Raw genomic sequence first — 20,201 nt, 5'->3', positions numbered from 1 at the left:
GTTGGCTTGCTGAAGATGGTGTAAGATCAAACCCAGACTGATTAAGAAGTCTCTGAGGCCTTGAATTGGAAGGTGTCTTTATTTCAGGATAATATCACTGTCAGTTAGACAGAGATTGTCTTTGCAGCATTTGTTCTGGGAGTAAATTCACATTTTTCTCTTGTTTTAGGGGCTATAGTTTATATTGATTTTTCCTGTTTTTCTGATCATTGTCATTTTCTTAGTGAATTAGATACACACAGTAATATTGGATCTTTGACTAGAGTTAAGAGAGAGCTTTCCCTCTTTTTGCTGGTGATTTCTGAGCTTTTGCATTTTTTTCCTAATTTTCCCACAAAGTTCTAGAGAGGTTCTGAGGTCATAAGATCATAGGTTACAGCCAGAAAACCTAAGATTCAGTCATTTTTTCCTTTACAGTTTTATTTAGAAGGCAGTCAAGTTTTCTCTTCTCCTGTGTAAATCTTAAGATGTTCTTCAGCAAGTAAGTATATTTGTTTGTTCCCTATCATGACAGTGTAGAATCAGATTTGTTGTGAAATGATTATGGGGAGCTAGATTTCTTGTATGAGGCCTAGAGGAATGAGGAAAAAAGCTCAATTGTGCTTTCTTTCTGAGTCCCTACATTGTCAGGATGAGAAACACATCCAGAAGGAACATAGAAGTATTGATAGATATCTAGAAACGAAAAATAGATCGACTTACTGATATCCATCAAATAACTGGAGACAAATCCTCTTGGAAAGGCCAGCAGAAGCTGGGATGATCTGATTCCTAATCATACTTAGTGCTAGGGAGGCAGAACCTAGAGAAAGGGTGAGGGATCCTTCACAGTGAGGTCAGTGACTCTTTAGAGCACCCAAGAAAAAGGGAAATGAAGATGTGATCTATGTGATCACAAACTATTAAAAGTCCGCAGGTAGGGCAGGCAGAAAGTCTAGGATTTGAGGAAGGAAATAATCCTGGTTGAGTCCCAGATGATGAAATAAAGTGACTTTTCACATGACGGAGTGGAAGGAGAACATGGAGAACGCAACCTTTTTTAATATAAGGGTCTAATTCTAGAGATGGATGTCACCTTAGTGCCCATTGGTTTAATATACTGCCTTTATAAAAGGGCAAATCTATTGTTTAAATCATTTTTCATATGCAAGAAAACTTAATATTTAAAGCTCTTAACCCTTTTGGAAAAGCTTTGTGTGTTGAGCTGAACAGTTGGGACTTTTATATCACATGGTACTTAACCCCTAAGCCTCCGGCATATTTTAACATGTGACAGATAGCCTTCCAGATCCTCTATTTTAGAAGAGGATTGGCCAGCAGGAAGTCTGAGCCCAGTTTATTTGTGCTAGAGAACCCTGAGCATCTTAGATGGCTGATGGAGCCACAACCATTACTGGCTTTCTGTGGTGCAACTTCTCACTGGGGATTAGTAGGGAGAGCCAGGAGCAGGCTGTCCAGGCAGCTGGCTCCTGCCTCCCGGCTCTTCCCTGAGTCTGCCCCTGCTACTCTTCCCAGATGGCCACCTTGTCTTCACTGCTGAGCAATGAAGTTAACAAATGTTTTAATTTCACTGCTGAGTAGCTTTGCAAAGGGAGAGGAAAGAGGGAGGATAATGAGCTGAGTCAGATGCCATTGCTGATAAAAGCTTCTCTTAGCCACCAGCTCAAATCAGAAAGCCAGAGGGAGTTAGGACAATATGAGGAGAGCTGGATTTCCAGAAGCTTCAGAGCAGAAGAAAAAAAAAAACACTTTGGCATATATTGCCAGTAAGAAAAAGGCAGGATAGAAACAGACAGCTGAACCTGCTTCACTTAAGGTGCCCAAATGAAAGCAAATGGAAGTAAAGATAGAAAAAGTGGTTAGCTAGGTATATTGTTGAGAAGCCAGTGGATATCATCAGAATGTCCTGGCCCCCAATCAGGCCTGGGACCTTTCCCCTAGAGATCCTGTCATAATTAAGGGTATTAAAGAATTCCTTGAAACCCAGAGAAATTAAGTAACTTGTTCTTGTTCATATAGCAAGACTTGTTAGAGCTGGAATTTAACTCAAGTCTTTTCTACAAAATGGTAGAATGCCATTAAAATGAATTTGTTTAAAAAGGATGAAATTTTGAAATGATTCATTCATTCTTTAAAAACATACACAGTTATTTCAGATTTACAGCCTCCTAGATATTTTGTGAACTAATAAACATTTATTATCTCTCCCTTTCACTGTCCCTTCCTCACGAAAACCCAAATTCAATGCTCTTATGAGTCCACAAACAAATTCCCATGTTGGCTGCGCCCAAAGATGTGTGTCTCATTCTGGAGTTTAAGTCCATCATCTCCATGGCTGGAGATGGGTGGGGTGATGTATCCTTTCTGATTTAGAGTTTATCATTGTGTTAATCTGGAACTTGTCCAAGACAATTCTTAGAACTGACCTAGAAGGATTATGGGATTTGGAGGACTGGGCTCAGTGCTCAGCTCTTCCTCTGCCAACAAGGATCATGAAAACCCCATTTTGGAGCTTGGGATAGAGGAGGCCAGGAAACTTTAGGAACTCCTTCCTTAGAAACCTCAGAACCTTAGAAACTCAAACTTTCTTTATACTGTTGAGAAAACTGAAGTCCTAAAAGGACAAGGAATCTGCCCAAAGTCATATCAACAGTTAATGGCAGAGCAGGGCTTTAAGCCCAGATCTTCTTACTTCCTATCCAATTTATTTTCCTGTTTCCATTGAAATAAGACAATCTTGGCAGTGAACGATGATCAAAGCCTGGTGTATGATAAATGCCAGTTTACAGTATAAACTCCATCATATACAAAAATCACGTATTCTTTCTGCACAAATTGGTTTTCCATGATGCAGAGAGTAGAGTATAAACCCAGCCCTTGCCTGAAGGGAGCTTATTGTCGGGATTTGGAAAGTGAACATGGATTGCCGATGAGATGGGACTTGAATTGGGCCTTGAAGGTCAGGTAAAATAATGTGGAGAATGAAAATGAGAGCAAGAAAGATGTTACAGAATTGTAGCCAATGGTCCCCAATATAGAGGGTCTTTCTGAATTTTGAAGCCTCATCTAACTCAAGAAAACACTGATTTGGATCATTTATCTAGATTTCACAAATATGAACCATCGTTACCTATAGTTCACAATGGCACATGAGTGTAAAAGGAGACTGTTTCCAGGCTTGTAGACTTAGGGTTTATCTATAAAGTTTTTTCCCTACTAATTTCTCTGTCCAATAAATTAGAAATGAAGATTGCAAAGTCAGATGTTTACATAAAACAAGTTCAATCTGTCAGATTAGGATAAAATAAATAAATATAGTTTTATTTATTTTTTATTGTCTTGAGGAGAGATTATCTAAAACTTAAATATATATACTTTTGTCATGCTTGAGTTAAGTCTGGCCAAGTTGCTAGTTTTTGTTGTTGTTGTTGTTTTTTTAATTCCTTGCCAAATAACATGAATTAACATTGTTGTTAAAGTTATTTCACTAGCATTAAAACTGCCTTCAGCGTGTACAAGTGACTGCCTTGTTAGGCACCTTGGGTCTTTATATGTATCCTGCTTTGGGGCTAGATAGTGTTTGATCACAAAACTGTGGCAGTAGAAATTCCATGGTGGCTTTTGCTCCAATTTCAGTGAGCCCTTGAATTGGTTCTTGGCATCTCTCAGCCCCTATCCCCAGCCCCACATAGGACAGGCCCTTCAGAAATGTTTGTTGTTTGAAATCCAAAGTACATGTTTCCTCCTCCCAGTAGCCCTCAAGAGGGAGTTTTGGTTAAAATGAGATAATGGCTGTCAAGCATTTTGAACTTACTAAAGGAAAGGTGCTTGAGGATTTAGTGTAGTTTAGCAGTCAAATGACATCAATCATTAATCAGTGAGTTAAAAACTGAGATAATCCTTACAGAGTGTGCTGAAAATTTACTGTTGCCTAACCAGGTTTTTATTTGTTGTTCAATCGCTTCAGTGCTAACTCTTCATGCCCCCATTTGGGGTTTTTTTGGTGGAGATACTGGAGTGGTTTGTTATTTCCTTCTCCAGCTCATTTTATATATGAGGAAACTGAAGCACCCAGGCTGATGTGACTTGTCCAGGATCACAGTTAAGAAGTGTCTGAGGCTGGGTTTGAACTCAGGAAAATAAGTCTTCTTGTGCATTGTGGCGCCCCCTAGCCACACTTATTTGTAACTAAGGCAAATATGTGGAGTAACCTTAGTTGACTGTGGTGAAACAGTTTAGGAGGCAGGGCCCTGGAACGCTGGGGCTATCACTAATGGGCTGGAAGTTGGCCCGCAATGGAACATTGCGGCAGTCTTTCCCAGGCACTGTCAGGCCCAGACAAAATAGAGAATGAGGGGCAGCTAGGTGGCGCAGTGGAGAGAGCACCAGCCTTGAATTCAGGAGGACCTGAGTTCAAATGTGGTCATAGACACTTAACACTTCCTGGCTGTGTGACCCTGGGCAAGTCACTTAACCCCAGCCTCAGGGAGGAAAAAAAATAGAGAACGAAGGAAGGGAAGACAGCCTTGTACCATGAAAAGAACATTGTCCCTAGGTTCAAATCCTGTGCTACATGTGTCACCTTGGCCAGATCACTGAAGTTCCTTATCTTTTCCTTTCCTTCTGGAGTCCAGAAGCTCGGAGGTCCCCTTTAGCCCCAGATCTATGGTCCTGTAGTTGTTGGAGGGAATCACATCTAGGGGTGGCGATGAGATCCCAGTGGTGTTTGAGCCAGACCTAGAGAGTGAAGGTAAGAAGGAGGAGGAGTCTAGGTGGAGAGGTCTCTGCAGAGGCAGCCAGAAGGTGAAGGAAGGTATGTGAAGTCTTACTGGGGGGCCCAGTTTGCTGTTTTAATAGAGTAGGATAAGGGCAGATGTGTAATGGAGCTGGAAAAGTAGGTTGGAGCCAGGGTGCGAAGGGATTTAAATGACAAACAGAGGAGTATGTCTCTGAGCTTTGAAGTAATTGGGAACCATTGGGGTTTATTGAGCAAGAGAGTGTCACGGTCCTTTTGGCAGCTTGATGGAGGATAGATTAGAATAGAGAGAGATGAAGTAATGAGATCAATTCTAAAGCTACTTCAGTAGAATGGGCAAAAAGTATAAACAGAGGTTTGACCTATAAGAGTGACTACCTAAATGGAGAGAAGGGTATGGATATAAAAGATTTAGAAATTGGAATAACAAGATATGGCAACCAATTGTTTGGGGTGGTAGATATTTTCAGAGACCCCTTATATGGTTTATACCACGGATACACACACATACCCATAGTTTCATATTGATCTTATAATACTTCTATTCTTGTCTTGATTTCTAAGATGTTTGTGTAATATCACATGTGTTATATACACACACATACATATATACACACATAGTATATGTGTATGTATATATCATATATATACACACACGGATAAGTAATGTGTGTTATTGTAATATTGTAATGTATAATATTACATTATAAATATTCTCGTTGGGGTTTTCTTGGGGTCTCTGGAGGCAGCTGCCATTTCAGTTCAGTAATCACCACACGAGTGGCCAGGGTTGTTAAAGTCCAAATCCTTTATTGTCTCCTTCCAAGACTTGTCTCCTTTCCTGTGGCCCACTTAGCTTTCTTATAGTTCTGATTCTTTATTATCTCCTTCCTGGGGCTGGGCAGCTTTCTGGAGAGCCTTTCAGTCTGGCCTTGGTTCGAGAGCTTGAGCTCCCGCCTGCCTTCTCTGGCTTCTGAATCTCCCCCACTTCCAAAGGTTTGTGCTTCAGCCTCCAGCCACAACAAACGTGGAAGATGGAATGAATCTGTCTCAGCCTCCAAAAGCTTCTAGTGTGCTTGTCCCTTTTGACCCTGAGAGCTTCTTGCTTATATACTCCACACTGAGTATACTCCAATCATGACATCACTAGGAGACCATTATTTGTTGTAGGATTAAATCAATGCTAAACTAGATTTAACTATTGTCTCCTCAATTCCACTCAGTGTCTTCTTTCAAGTTTTGGCCCATAACATCTCCTTGTAGGATCAGATCAATCATACTGAACCATGCTAAATTAGATAATTATTATCTCTATCAATTCCACTGACTTACTACCTTGTAAGAATCCTTTGTTTCAAATTCAGAGTTCTGGCCCATAACATGTTATAGCAGATATATCTGAAGAGCCTACTAATTAATATGTGCATGAATATTTATCAAATGCCTACTATGGCAAGTGCTGGGGATACAAAGAGAAGCAAAAGGCAATTCCTGCCTCCAAGGAACTTATAGTCTAATAAGGGAAACTGTAATGTTCTCTTCTCTATAATATAATCATTCTCTGGGAGCAGATTTCTTGGGGAGCTTTGGGAGGCAGCCTTAGTTTCAGTTCAAAGTACTCACTCCAAATGCAGCCAGGAGTTAAAGTCCAAATTCTTTATTTCTCCTTCAAAGTCTTGTCTCTTTTCCTGGAGCCCGGTTAGCTTTCTTAGAGGTCTATCTTTCTCCTTGGTTCTAAGAGCTCTCACCAAATGTCCATCCAGCACAAAGGTGGAATCTGGAATGAATCTTCTGTGTCTGGCCCTAAGAACTTCTTGCTTATAGTTCTGCCCGATTTGTGAATCTCCTTGACTGGTGAACCTCCTCATTATATGTCCTCTCAAAAGGCATGAACCAAGTACATAAGCATTGTCTCTATCAGTGACTTAGCACCTTGTTTCAAGTTCTGCCCCATAACATCTCCTGATTTCTTTTGATTTAGAACATAAGATGGTCATGACCTCCCTGACTTCTCAAGGTGAGAACCCCCAAAAAGAAGGGGATCATGCCTTCCCTGACTGCTCAAAAAAGAAGTGAAAACACCATAAAAAGGTGGTGATCATGCCCTCCCTGACTTCTCGGAAGGGAGATGAAAACACCAAAGGAAATGGGAAATCAAATCAGATTAGCGGGTTTCTGAAGGGGCTCACTCTTAAAATAGGTATACATAAATCTATCAATCTGGGAGGTATTACACATAATTACATAAATTACATAAGCACATAGCACTATAACACAGGCTAGAAATGATGTAATAAATAACATGAATCAACATGAGGAATTATACATGTCCATAAGTCCCAGGAATAGTCCAAAAGGAATCTATTGTTCATTAGTTCGTGTGCCAGGAATCCAATGATTCCTGCTAGTTTTCAAGTCCTGCAACAATCTTATCTTGTGTTAGGGAATCCAATGACTCCTGATGGTTTTCAAGTCCTGCAACAGTCTTTGTCAGCAATTTTTCATCTCAAGGAATCCAATGATTCCTGCTGGTTTTCAAGTCCTGCAACAGTCTTATCTTGTGTTAGGGAATCCAATGATTCCTGCAGATTTTGTTCTTAGGTCTTTGTTTTGAGGTTTTTCTCCTTTTCTGTCTCTCTCCAGGTACTCATTGCCACCCATCTGTTTCCTTCTCCATCTACAGGAATACAAGCAAACCCTCTCTCCCAGGCAGTTAACCTATCGAGTCCCTTCTATTTACCACTTTGGGGATTTCTCCTCGTTACCTGGCAATTAAATTGGAGCTGGTTGCACTGGACACTGCCCTGTATTCTCCCCATTTGTAATCTCTTTCAGCTATCTGACTGCTTTTTGGCTGACTGATCATATAATCCCTTTCTGCCATGTGATTGCGTTTTTGGCTGATAGATTACATCAGAGTCCTGAACTTCTAAAGACTCTCTGATGTAAACTCAGCTTCCATCATGCCCCACCTGTCTTTTGTATGATATCTTGGAGCTGGGCCCCACCTCTCATTTCCCTAGGTCAATCTACATTCTGAGGCCCAGTGGAAGCCCTTGTGGCATTTTGGACATGGGGTTTTGGGTTTTATTTTCTCACCCTGTTTTTTTACTCTATCTCCATATCTACACTGAGCTCTAAGATGTCCTAGTTTTCCACATTGAAAACATCGACGATTTTCTTTAGAAGTTCCTTGCCAAGAGGGACTCTGTCTTCCCATGTCCAGCATGGTCTGGGTATAATAAGCATTTGTGCCCACTGTAGCACAGTCTTATGATCTCCTCTAAAGGAGCATCTTTGTGTAGTCCCCATATAATTCTTCTGTAAACCTCATTGGCATTTTCCTTAGCCGGATGTCTGGTCATTATTTCTGTAGCTGCATTTTCTCCAATGGTCCTTGTGTTTCCAAACGTCCCACAAAATCTGCAAAGGGTTCGTTGGGACTATTTTTGTGAAGGCTTCCCCTTGATGTTTTTTTCTGGGGAGGGAACCCCAAGCTTTTCTTATAGCATTTGTGATCTGCTCATAAGCTGTGATGGAGTAATTAATCTGTTCTGAATTCTCTCCATACTGACCCTCACCTGGTAGCTGGTCAAAAGTGACTTGTATATTAACTCTTGTTTGCCTGTTTCATTGGGCTTGAATCCAACATAATTCATGATACTCCGAAAGCCACAACAAGTTTTGTTCAGGTTCTAAACATGTCCTTGCTATGGATTTCCAATCACTGGGGGTTAGCATTTCATAAGCCAAACTATCTAGTAACAGCTTAACTTAAGATGATGTAGCCCCATAAAGAGTGCAACCCTTTTTCAAATCCTTAATTTTTTCCAGATCAAAAAGGAGTGTATCTTCTCTTTTGTTTATCTGAAGAGTCAAGCTCTCCAGTCACAGGATATGCATTTATGAAATCAGATACATCCTGTCCTTCATTTTTTGCCTTAATCAATGTTTTTTCTAATCTTGTCATAGGCTGCTTAATAGGTGGTTCTGTTTGTGTCACTTCTCTGCCCCTCCCCCCTTCTCCTTCCTCCACCCATGAAAGATTAATTGTGGGAGGAAGATATGGGAAATGCTCCTTAACTCCATTCTTAACTGATTCTTCATCCTTTTCACTTAGTTTAGTTGGATACTCCCCCTCTTGCTCTTTCTTCTTTTTCCTTAGTCTAACACATATAATTTCTTAAGGTCAATTGTATTAAATTGTATGTATTAAGGTGTCTTTGGAAATTGAGTCAGGTCCATTTTTACTGTAGTATTGACAAAGTTGCTCTCCTACTAATTTCCACTCCTCTAGATCCAATTTTTTTCCATAGAGAACCAAGGAGATATGTGCTCTACAGTTTCTAAAAGTTCAGTGATCTGCTCCCAAATTATAATCAAACTTTGGCTTTTCATAACCCTGACAATGCTCTTTACACATTTTCCTTGAAGAGAAACAGAAGGCTATTTTCTAAACATCTGTCCATTTTAGCTGAAATACTATTTTAGTCCTTTAACAAAGTTTCCTTGTTGTACTCACCCTAATTTCTGGGTCACAGATGAAGGTTCTTGGTTCCTATTCAGGCACCAAAATGTAATGTTCTCTTGTCTAAAGTGTAATGTTCTCTGGGAACAGGTTTCTTGGGGAACTTTTGGAGGCAGCCTTAGTTTCAGTTCAAAGTAATCACTCCAAATGCAGCCAGGAATTAAAGTCCAAATCCTTTATTGTCTCCTTCAAAGTCTTGTCTCTTTTCCTGGGGCCCAGTTAGCTTTCTTAGAGGTCTTTCTCCTTGATTCCAAGAGCTCTCGCCAAATATCCAGCCAGCACAAAGGAGGAATCTGGAATGAATCTTCTGTGTCTGGCCTTATGAACTTCTTGCTTATAGTTCTGCCCAATTTGTGAATCTCCTTGACTTGTGAACCTCCTTGTTATATATGCTCTCAAAAGGTGTGAACTAAGTACATAAGCATTGTCTTTATCAGTGACTTAGCACCTTGTTTCAAGTTCTGGCCCATAACAGGAGACATCATACAAACAAATATATACAAAGTGTATATGCAAGATAAATCAGAAATCATTAACAAAAGGAAGACATTGGAATTGAAAGGAGTTAGGGAAGGCTGCCTGTAGAAGGTGGGATTTTAATGGGGATTTAAGGGAAGCCAGGAAGTTAGTAGTCAGAGTGGAAGTGTTCCAAGTATGGATGATAATCTGAGAAAATGCCTGGTACCGAGAGATGGATTGTCTTGTTTTGTGGAACAGTCAGGAAGCCAGTATGACCCGATGGAATAATACATATGGAGGAGTAAGGTATAAGAAGACTGAAAAGGTAGGAGGGAGCTAGGTTAGGAAAGGTTTTAAATACCAGACAGAGCATTTTGCATTTGCTTTTGGAGATAACAGGGAGCTGCTGGAGTTTATTCAGGGAGTGGTGGAATGGTAGAGTCATGATTGGACCTGAATTTTAGGAAAAGTATTTTAGTAGCTGAATGGAGGATGGACTGAGAGCTGAGATAGGCAGACCCATCAATAGTCAATTGCAGCAGCCAGATGCGAGGTGAGGAGGGTCTGCACCAGACCATTTACAGTGGTACAGGACAAAAGGGGGCCTGTTAGATATCTTGGCAACAGCTTGGATATGGGGAGAGTTGAAAGGTGGGGAGGAGTCCAGGTTGACTCTTAGAGTGAACCTGGAGGGCCTGGAAGGATGGTGGTACCCTGGGCAGCAATAGGGTAGGTCAGAGGACTTAGGAGGTAGATAATGAGTTCCATTTGGGCCATGTTCAAGATGTGTGAAGGGCAGTTAGAGGTGTGAGCAGAGAGGCTAGGGCAGGAGAGGTAGATGGGAGATTGTAGAGCAGCAGGCAGTGGACAGAATGTGAATGCAAGAGAATATTAGTGCACAACAGATGTAGGAAACACAGAAACAGAGTGAATTTAGCAGAGCTAGAATAATGTATGCAGTAACTAAGATGAAGCCAAATGTTGCATAATTATGATGACTGATTGTGACCCTGGATGAGCTGAGGGAATTTGCTACCTTCCTTCACTAAAGAGATGGGGGATCAAAGGTGTGGAATATCTACTCCTATCCATGGATTTTGTTTAAAACTTATTTTTATTTCCTACAAGGGAAGGAATTTAGAGATAAAATTCCAAGTGGTCTATCTAGAAATGATGGGTTTTTGTTTGTTTTTAGGAATCAATAAAATTTGAGGGGTATTTTAATGGTTTCTTTTTTAATTAATGGCTTAGATTAAATTATTTCTAAGATTCTTTCTGGCATTAATACTTTATAATTATGTGATATGTTAAGGATGATAAATTTAGACTTAGAAGGAATCCTAGAGATTTTCTAATCCAATCTCTCGTTTTTTCAATGAAAAACCTTGGGTCCCAGTGAAGTTGATGGGACTTGGACCAAGATCTTCTGACTCTAAGCCCAAGGATCTTTGCACCATACTGTGCAAGATCAGAAAATAATAAAATTAGCTTCCTTTTGAAATAGGCTATAATTTAGAAATTTCACTGACTCAGATTTATTTGCTCCTCCATATAAGTCCAAATTAGCAAGGCTTAACTCAAATTGAATAATGAGACACTTTCCAGAGTTTAGAATCATTTAGACTATTCTATTAGCACTGTGTTTTTGTTATACTCTCTGACTGAAGAGGCAATACAGGAGGAGCCTTGGGGGTCTACAAGCTAATGGTGGATGATCTGTGGGTGTAGATGACTAGGTGATAGTAAACTGAATCCTAAACTGATAACTAGGATCAGCCCATAAATTTATAGCAGGTGGTTGGCAGAGTGGGGCCCAAAGGCTGGAGCTCTAATGATGAATGGATTAACTTCTCCAAAGACCAGAAGCATGGATTCCAGAAGCCCTGGGTATGGAGGTCAAAGTCTCAGGATACAGAAAGCCACAAGGCAGAGCATAGGGAAATTAAATATGGTTGCTGATTACTCTTCCTGGAATCTTTTGTTTAAAAGGCTATCTTGGAGTGTCTTGAAGCTAAAGAAGGAATCTCAGCATTCAAAAGAATCCTCAGTAAAGTAAGAAACAATGAGTGCCTCGATGTTGAGACTGTGGTGTCTTTGTTGGAGCTATTCCAGGACACCCATCCTGAAATAAAAGCGGCACTGCAAAAGCAAGATGCAGAAGATGGAGAAAACATGCAGCTGAAAAGTAGGAAAAATCCCATCTACTTGACTCAGTCTGTTATGTTCATTGAAGGGGTTTTCAGAGTTCAGCTTTAATTATCCCCATAGGCCTGGTTATCTGTTCATATGATTTTCATTTGAGTTCTGCTGTGTACAATTCTCATAGCTGTATGATGTATCTATAAAAGCAAAATTAGCTTTTCCATTGCTAGAATAACTGGTCTTGTACCTTAAATTGAGAGAGTACCAGCAGTGTTCTCATGCCCTTCAGAAAAAAAATAAAATAAAAAGGCCTATCAGATCGATGGGTTGGGCATCCAAGGTGAATTGGCTCTCTAACTGAGCTGAAGGGCTAGAGTTTCTTCTTCATTTGGGTTAGACACAAAGCAGTGGCCTTGCCAACTCGAAGTTAACCTCTGGCTGGCTTTGCAGCTTTGTGATCCATCAGAAAAATGAAACGTTTTCCTTTTATAAAGTTTAAACAGAATAATAAAGTGTTTTCCTTTGCTAAAAGAGTATCTGCATTCCGGTGCTCAGAATAAGCAGTGGATTGCTTTACTATTCTGTTAGATCTCTCTCGACAAACCAAGCTGTCATTTTTCTTCAAATTGACTAGTCTCTCTTGTGTGTTTCTAACACTTTCTTTCCCCCAGGGAATATAGAGGAGGGAAAGACCTTGTCCATTCTGTTACTAGAACACAAAGAAGACCTGATCCAGAGCATAACCCAGATGAAACCCATTAGGGAATTCCTAGAGATGGCCCCTGGGGAGCTCTTGACCAATGTGGAAAAAGAGGTGAGTGAATGGGGCAAGATGGGAGATTACTTAAGATGACCCCCTGCTCTGAGTGCCTTAACCTCATACCTTGAGGGTTTTTTCATACATTAATTTAAAATTTAGATTTTTAGAATGGTTTTATTAATAGAGAGGTAGTATTTGATTCTTTAAAAAAGAAGTTTGTAGTTTTTTATTTTTTTATTATTATTTTTTTTTTTTGCCAACAGCTCTTTTAAAGACATTTTAGTTGTTAGATACTCCTCTTACCACGTTTCTCCTCTTCCTCATACTAAGGGGAAAAGTAGAACTCTTGACATGACTTAATGGTCTCACCAAATTTGGAGTAAATTGTTGATTTCACCTATTTGTACTGGATAGGGATTTTAGTAGTATAAGGAAAGAATTAGAATATTGATGGGAGTTTTTTGAGTACCAATCTATCAGATTATAATACACCTATTCAATGTATTGAAGGAGAGATTGGGGAAACATTTTCCTTAATGCATAATACTTTGGATTGGTCGTAAAAATGAGGCCCTAAATTAGATTTTGGAGTATGTATTGGGTATAAGATATCATGGTGAATGTTTTAGGATAATTAGAAGAGTTTGGAAGCCTCAACAAATGTACAAATCGAGCTTTTTAAAAAAAACATTAATTAGATCCCCCAAGGTCCTAGGACAAATTGATTCTGTTCTGGGTGCTTAAAGAGTTAAAAGAGAAAGAAGAATAAAAGGACTGCATTTGTGCAGAAAAAAGGAAGAAGGAGATAGAAGGAACTTGTACATAGACATGGAGGAATTTGTGGAGGGAGTGATGAACCACATTCTTATTAGAAGGAACAAAGGAATGGGATACACAGAATTTGGTATAGAATTACATCAGACTTAACAAGGAAACATGTGACATGTTAAGTGGAAGGATAATCCCAGGAAGAGAATAGAAAACACCAAATGGTGAAAAAGGGCAGCTCTAAAAACTTAAGGATTAGCTATGTCTCTTAAGCACTTGGGACACAGTCCATGACCTCCTCCAAACAGGATACAAGGCTGCAATGAAATTGTGGCCAATACCTGGGGTTCCTCTTGCTTGTTTGTTACAGGAGTTGCTTTTTTTTTTTTTTTTTTTTTTTTTTTCATTTCTCCAAGTGGAGGAAAAAACAGAAAGAAGCACAGGTAAGCAGTACCATTTTGAAAGTATAATCTATAAAATTTCACATATTTACTTTTAAGAGCAAGCATGAAATGGAAAATTGTAGTTTTGTGTGGAGTCCCTCTTTTGTAGTTTGCTATATGTATGGAAATACTCTTTGGGGATCAGAATAAAAACAATTAGTACTAGGAGTACTTACAGTGAGTGAAGGCTGGCAAGAAAGGTCCAGAAAAAATAAAGGGGCTTGTTTTTGTGTTGGCTATGCTTGTGAGAAAATTGTTTTGTTTTAGCAGGCCAGTGACAAAGGCTAGTGAGCTTCACTGTGGTTTCTTCATAAGTCTAAAAGATTTAATAAAAGGAGTGGTAAGGGGCCTGCTAGACAAAGAAGTGTGATCAAAAGCAGCTGGCAGGCTCCACCGAGAAGAAACCAGGCCTCCCAAAACCCCATGAAAGGGAAGGCTCTCTGCTTGCTGGGTTCAGCTTTTGCCCTAGAGAGCAAGTAGGGCAGTGTACCTCCCTTCTTTCATTGAAGAGGTGGGGACATATAGAGGGGAAATGTGGCACCCACTGGCAAGTATTAACTGTATATTGGCTTTGCCTTACTGTTTCCAAGTTGAAGAGGGGCAGGAAGAAAGGTTATTGGATTATAAAAACAAGAGGTCTCAATAAAAGTTTAAAAAGTAAAATAAACAAGGTTAATTCATGTATTTTTTCAAGACAGTTACTATTAGAATGGTCAATTTAAGGAATGTCCTAAAGAAGTTTACCTAGATTTTAGGAAGGTATTTGATATCATTTATCATATTTTTCTTGTTGACAAGGAGGAGAAATCTGGAATGGATAATAATCTAGAGGGATGTGGATCTGAAGTTGAATTAGTGATCATTCCCTGAAGTTAGTTAGTCTTTTGGGGTTTATTGCCGGACTGTGCCTCATGTGCTAGTTAATATTTTTTATTAATGACCTAGTTAAAGGCATAGATGATATACTTATCAAGTTTGCAGATGATACAAAGCTAGAAAAGCTAAGTTAACATACTGGATGGTCAAGTATGAGTGGAGAAATTTGGCTAGATAATAGTTTAACTGAAAGAGGTCTTTGGACACAAAAACCCGTGTGGTACGGCAATCAAGAAAATTAATATAATTTTGGGATACATTAAGAGGTGCATAGAATACAGGGTTAAGGTGGTGATCACAGTTCTTTAGTATGTTGTTATCAGCCAAATAAATAAGTAGTAAATAAAAATAAATAGCTTCTTCAACACTGTTTCTTATTAGCTTTGTAACCTTTGCCAGTCACTTTCTCTCTCTGGGCCTTAGTTCCTCAACTAGCAAAAATGAGGGAAATAGATTAGATCATCTTTAGAATCTTATACAGTTCTAAGTCCTGTGATCCTGTGATTAAAGAAGCTACTATGGCTAGAGGGATGAGACTAGGAGATGAGAAGGAAACTAGAAGAAATAACAGTGCATTAAAAATGAAAAAAAATAAAAAAAGCTTGCTAATAAAAGGCCTGGAGATTGATACTCAAATATCATGGTTGAAAGGAAATAAAGAGGCAGGATAATAAAGTTAATCCTACTTTATAATCTATTCCAGGAGTTACTCACTGCATAACAACCACAGAGCATGTCGCATTTTCTGTGATAGACTGGTCTTTGTCTTGACCTCCTAAGCTCCCTGTAACTTGGAATGAAAGGGTTCATGTCAGGAAATTTACATCTAATAGGTTCTGTCAGTGCTCAGGTAAACATATTCTCCCCAAATGCAAGCTAATGGAGAAAAAAAGATTTGTATATAATTATATCTATGTACTTAGGATGGAAAAAAGATTTCATGGGATTGTTTCAAAATAATTTATCCAGAACTTCAAATATCAGTCTGATTATATATACATTAAGTGTGTGTGTGAATGTGTGTGTGTATGTGTGTGTTTATGTGCGTGTACATTTGTATTACAAAGTAATTTCAACATTGGACATTGGAACCTCTAGTGTATAAAAATATACTTACACCATGTCCCTTCTAATTATTGTCTTTCATCCTTTTTTTTTAATGGACCATTTTCCCTTTAATACAACTAAAGCCAAAGCCAATTATTTTCCTTGCCTTGCTTTCTGTATTAACTTTTGTATAAGTCTTTCCATGTGATAAAAGATCAGGAATCTGTTATTTCACCAATGTGAGAATTTGTAAGGTTTTCTTAAAGAGCTGACTTAAGATTCAAAGACATTAAGTGTCCTTCCCATGATCACACAGCTAACATCAAAAACAAGATTTAAGCATAGTTTCCTGGATTTCAGGTTCAGTGCTCTGTCCCCTACAACATTGTTTCTTCTTTTCATATTTTCTTATGTGGCCTCTATTCTTACTTACATTAAAAGCATTGTATTACATTGATCATTCACAGTTAATCTTTCTCACTAAATTGTTTTCCAGAAACAATTCTACCAATGTGCAGTGCTGTGTATATAAGAAGCATCCCTGCTTCTCCAAATTTGCACCAAAGTTAAATTTTGTCACCAATTCCACAAGGTTCTAATTTGTACTTCCTTGATCATTAGGTGTAATTTTATTTAGTTTGCAAATCTACTTCTGTAAATAGTGTATCCAAATCCTTTGATGATTTATCTTTTGTGGAGTGTGGTAGTAGGTTATCGGTTTCTTGTCAACTTTGGATGTTAAGTTTTTATAGGATAGATTTACTGCAAATATTCCTCCCTTTTCTTTTTCTCCCCTCTCCCCTCAATTTTTTTTTTTTAATTTCTGCTGTTTTATAGAATTCCTCTTCTTTTTCTGTAATTAGCTTCTTCCCTTTCTTTTCCATTGGGAGGGAAAAAGCATTTTTGTTTCTCTTCTTCATGAGACAGAATAAGTATTGATGAGAAGTGAAGAAGGAGGGGGGAGCCAAGAGAAGCAGAAGCAGATCAGTGCATCTTGTAATGCAGAATTGTAATGCAGCCTTGCTGGGGTTTGCAGTTGTGTGTCAGATAAATTTAGCATTGCCAGTGACTGGTGTCTGCTTGATTGCTCGCCACTGCAGGTGATTTTGAATTGCTGTGAGGGCGGAACACCCAAGGAGACAATAGAAAATTTGTTGCACAGAGTGACTGAAGAGAAAACATTGACTGCTGAGAGTTTGGTTAAACTCCTTCAGGCTGCGAAGATCACATTTCCCAACTTGGACCTTCTGCTGAAAGATTTACAGAAACAAGCAAGTGTGTCAAGCACTACAGGTAGCAATTCATCATTAGACCTTGGGGCGAGAGTCCCAGTAGATAAAAATATGCTCCATGCAGTCTTTGGAGAGAGTGTAGATGTAGGGGTTGGAGGCAGGGACATAAGGGCAGGGGCTGCTAAAAAAGGTCCTTGTTAACAGAAACTAGAAGGGGACACAACCAAAGTGGGCCTTCCTGAAAGTTCCTCTGTCCCTCTCAAATTTCCCTGCAGAGTTCAATGTATGTGTGTGCAGACAGAGTGTGTTTTAGAGTTTGGACACACTGAGCTGCCAGCTGTCCCTCTGCTTAGCCTCTGGACCTTTTTGGCCAGCCCTGGCTGATGAGGCAGCACCAGGATTCCAGTCCCTTCCCATAAGCCCAGAGTAGCTCCAGCAAGCTCCAACAAGCACATATTAAGCATCTCCTATTGTGCAGGCATGGTGCCAAGCATTGGGGTTACCATGACAAGATGGGAACAGTCCCTGCCTTCAGGGAGCTTCCATTGTCCTGGGGGGCACAAGTAAATCTAGGAACTTAATAAATAGATACAGAGTAAAAGCCAAGTGATTTGGAAGGAGAGGAGTTATAACAAGGAAAGTCAAGAAGGACCTCTGGGAGGAGGTGAGCCAGGGAGACAAAGGTCAAGGCCTCAGTTAAATCAAGGCTCACAACTGGTCAGTGGTAGAGGTTGAATCCAAGTGCTGCAACTTCTACCCTCACTCTTTATTCTTCCTTGATGATAACCTTGATACAATAGCATAGCTTCAAAATCTATATTCTTAGTTTGGGTGCCTTCTCCAGCTCACACAGGAAAAATGCTTGTACTTTTCAAACAAAACTGATCCTGGTTCCTGACCCAGAACAGTTCAGCCTATTTTAAACTTTTATAAATTATTTAGATCTTTTAGTGGGCAATTTTAAAGACACATAAGTTTAAGTCTAACATGTTTTTGCTTTCTTAATTTTTTAAATTATGGCCAAACTTAGTACTCTTGAAAGTGCTCTCGTGACAATAAGACAGCTTAAATTAGGAGTATAACAGACTATTCCTGGGTCAATTTCTGCACCTCAAAGGAGTGAAGGCTTAATGTCAACAACCAGCTTTGAAAGTATTATTTTCTCTAAAAGACATTGTGGAATAATGGAAAGAGCTCCTTGCTATGTTACTGTGCAGAAATTATTTAATCTTTGTTTTGTTTTTTTTCTCTGTTAAAGTGGAAGGTGGGAAGCGTCACTCCTTCTGGATATATCCTACTTTCTAGGTTGTTGGGGAAAAAAAAGCTCTTTGTAAACTGTAGAGTGCAGCATGTGCATGAACAGTTATTAGTGGGCTCTGAAGTCTTACAGAAGATGGATAAATAAGGACCCAGGGACATTTGGCCAAGATTGTTAATGCGTTTTCACTCTGTCCCAAGATGAGAGTTGAATCCAACTCTGAAGATGATGAAACATTTTGCATTGACTCCCTCTCCCTCTTCTCATTTGTAATCCCCCTCAGTCTCTACAGGAGAAACCCTTAAGGAGGTCATGTTGCATCAAACATTATTGTTTTGATAATATCCTTACAGTCCAACCAAGCCCTGATGATTATGGGACTGAGCTCTTGAGACGATACCATGAAAACCTCTCTGAAATTTTCACTGATGATGAGATGATACTAAAGGTAATCTCATCTGCAAGCAGTTTAACTTCTGGAGAAAGAGAGGTAAGAAGGGTGTGGTGGAGTGTTTGTGAGTCTGTTTTCTGATATGATGTCATTATTAGCCTCTCACTTAATATTTTATTTTTCCCAACTCCATATAAAAACAATTTTAACCTTTTTTTTTTTTTCTCAAATTTTGAGTTCCAAATGTTCTCTTTTCCTTCACACACACCCTTTGAGAAGGCAAGCAATTTAACATAGGTTATACATACATAACTATGCAAAACACATTTCCATGTAAGTCATTCTATGGGAAAAAAAGGTAGACCAAAAAGTCCCAAGAAAATTAAAGAAAAAAGTATCTTTGATCCACATTCAGGCTCTGTGGTTGATAATTATCAATCTCAATAAGTATTCATTAAAGACCTACTATGCACTAGGCACTGATCACTGTGTATACAAAGAAAGGACAATGCCAAATTTCACAAAGCTCACAATCCAATGGGGAAACAATGTGTATCCAGCTGGCTATGTGTAAGACATATATAGTAGAGATGGGCTATGGGAGAGACCAGGAAAAACCTCCTGATGAAGGTGGCATTTGAGCTGATGATGATTGAGGACTGCAGAAGATCAGGAGGCAGAGGTGAGGAGAGAGATCATTCATCTCAGGCAGAGCAAGGCAAAGGCCCAAAGAACCTAATATGGAGCAGCACAGTACCTGGTACATAGTAGGTACTTAATTAATATTTACTGCCTCTCCTCAATAATTGATAGATGCAGAAGGAGAACTATGGAGAAGGAGAATTCTGTCTGCAAACCAGAGAATGGGAAGGGAAGAAACATTTATTTATTTATCTACAAGATGGAACATATTATCTCATTTCATTCAACATTCTTTGGGAGATAGGTGCTGTTATTATTTCAGTTATACAGTTAAAAAAACTGAGGAAGACAGTGACTTCCCAAAGATCACACAGCAAATAAGGGTCTGAAGCCATATTTGAACTTGGGGCTTTTTGATTCAGGCCCAGACAAGGAGGATGGCATGGTAGGAGTTTTCACAGTGATGATGAAAGGATAGAAGGCAAAAAGAGGCCTTAGAAATCATTTGGCATAGAGATTTTTAACCTAGGGCGAATAGGTTCCCTGAATTTGGATAGAGAAAAAATTCCATCTTTTTTTTTTTCCACTAACCTTTAACTGAAATTTAGCATTCCCTTCGATTATGAACATAGACAACAAACCATCTGGAAAAGCAAGTTCCAGGGCTTTATCAGATTATCTTTGGGGGTCTAAGACACAGCAAAGCTTAAAATCTCCTCCTTTGGTCAAAAAGCCTGTAATTTTACAGATGAAGAATTTGAGTCACCTAAAATCTGATGTTTAAACCCAGATTATACAATCAGAGATGTAGCGAAATGCAAATATGACCATTTTCATCCTACACCTATTGTATGCTCTGATCCAAGGGGGAGATGATGCAAAGTCCTTGTCTCCGTGGA

At 39.2% G+C, this 20,201-nt stretch overlaps 1 protein-coding gene across 2 annotated transcripts in view; it reads left to right on the top strand.

Annotated features, from left to right (window-relative positions):
• The window catches only part of ZBTB40 (zinc finger and BTB domain containing 40), a 67,894-nt gene that overhangs the window by 31,137 nt on the left and 16,556 nt on the right, over positions 1-20,201 (top strand). For both annotated transcript variants that reach the window (XM_074305930.1, XM_074305929.1), the window contains 4 exons: positions 11,733-11,928; positions 12,557-12,699; positions 16,880-17,072; positions 18,623-18,759. In XM_074305930.1, coding sequence (XP_074162031.1) covers positions 11,733-11,928; positions 12,557-12,699; positions 16,880-17,072; positions 18,623-18,759 — 669 coding nt within the window. The remainder of the gene's footprint in view (positions 1-11,732; positions 11,929-12,556; positions 12,700-16,879; positions 17,073-18,622; positions 18,760-20,201) is intronic.

The sequence above is a fragment of the Sminthopsis crassicaudata genome, chromosome 3, assembly GCF_048593235.1.
Source record: "Sminthopsis crassicaudata isolate SCR6 chromosome 3, ASM4859323v1, whole genome shotgun sequence".
Lineage (NCBI taxonomy): Eukaryota > Metazoa > Chordata > Mammalia > Dasyuromorphia > Dasyuridae > Sminthopsis > Sminthopsis crassicaudata.
The sequence above is the reverse complement of the archived record's forward strand: the minus strand, read 5'-3'. Positions and strand labels throughout refer to the sequence as shown.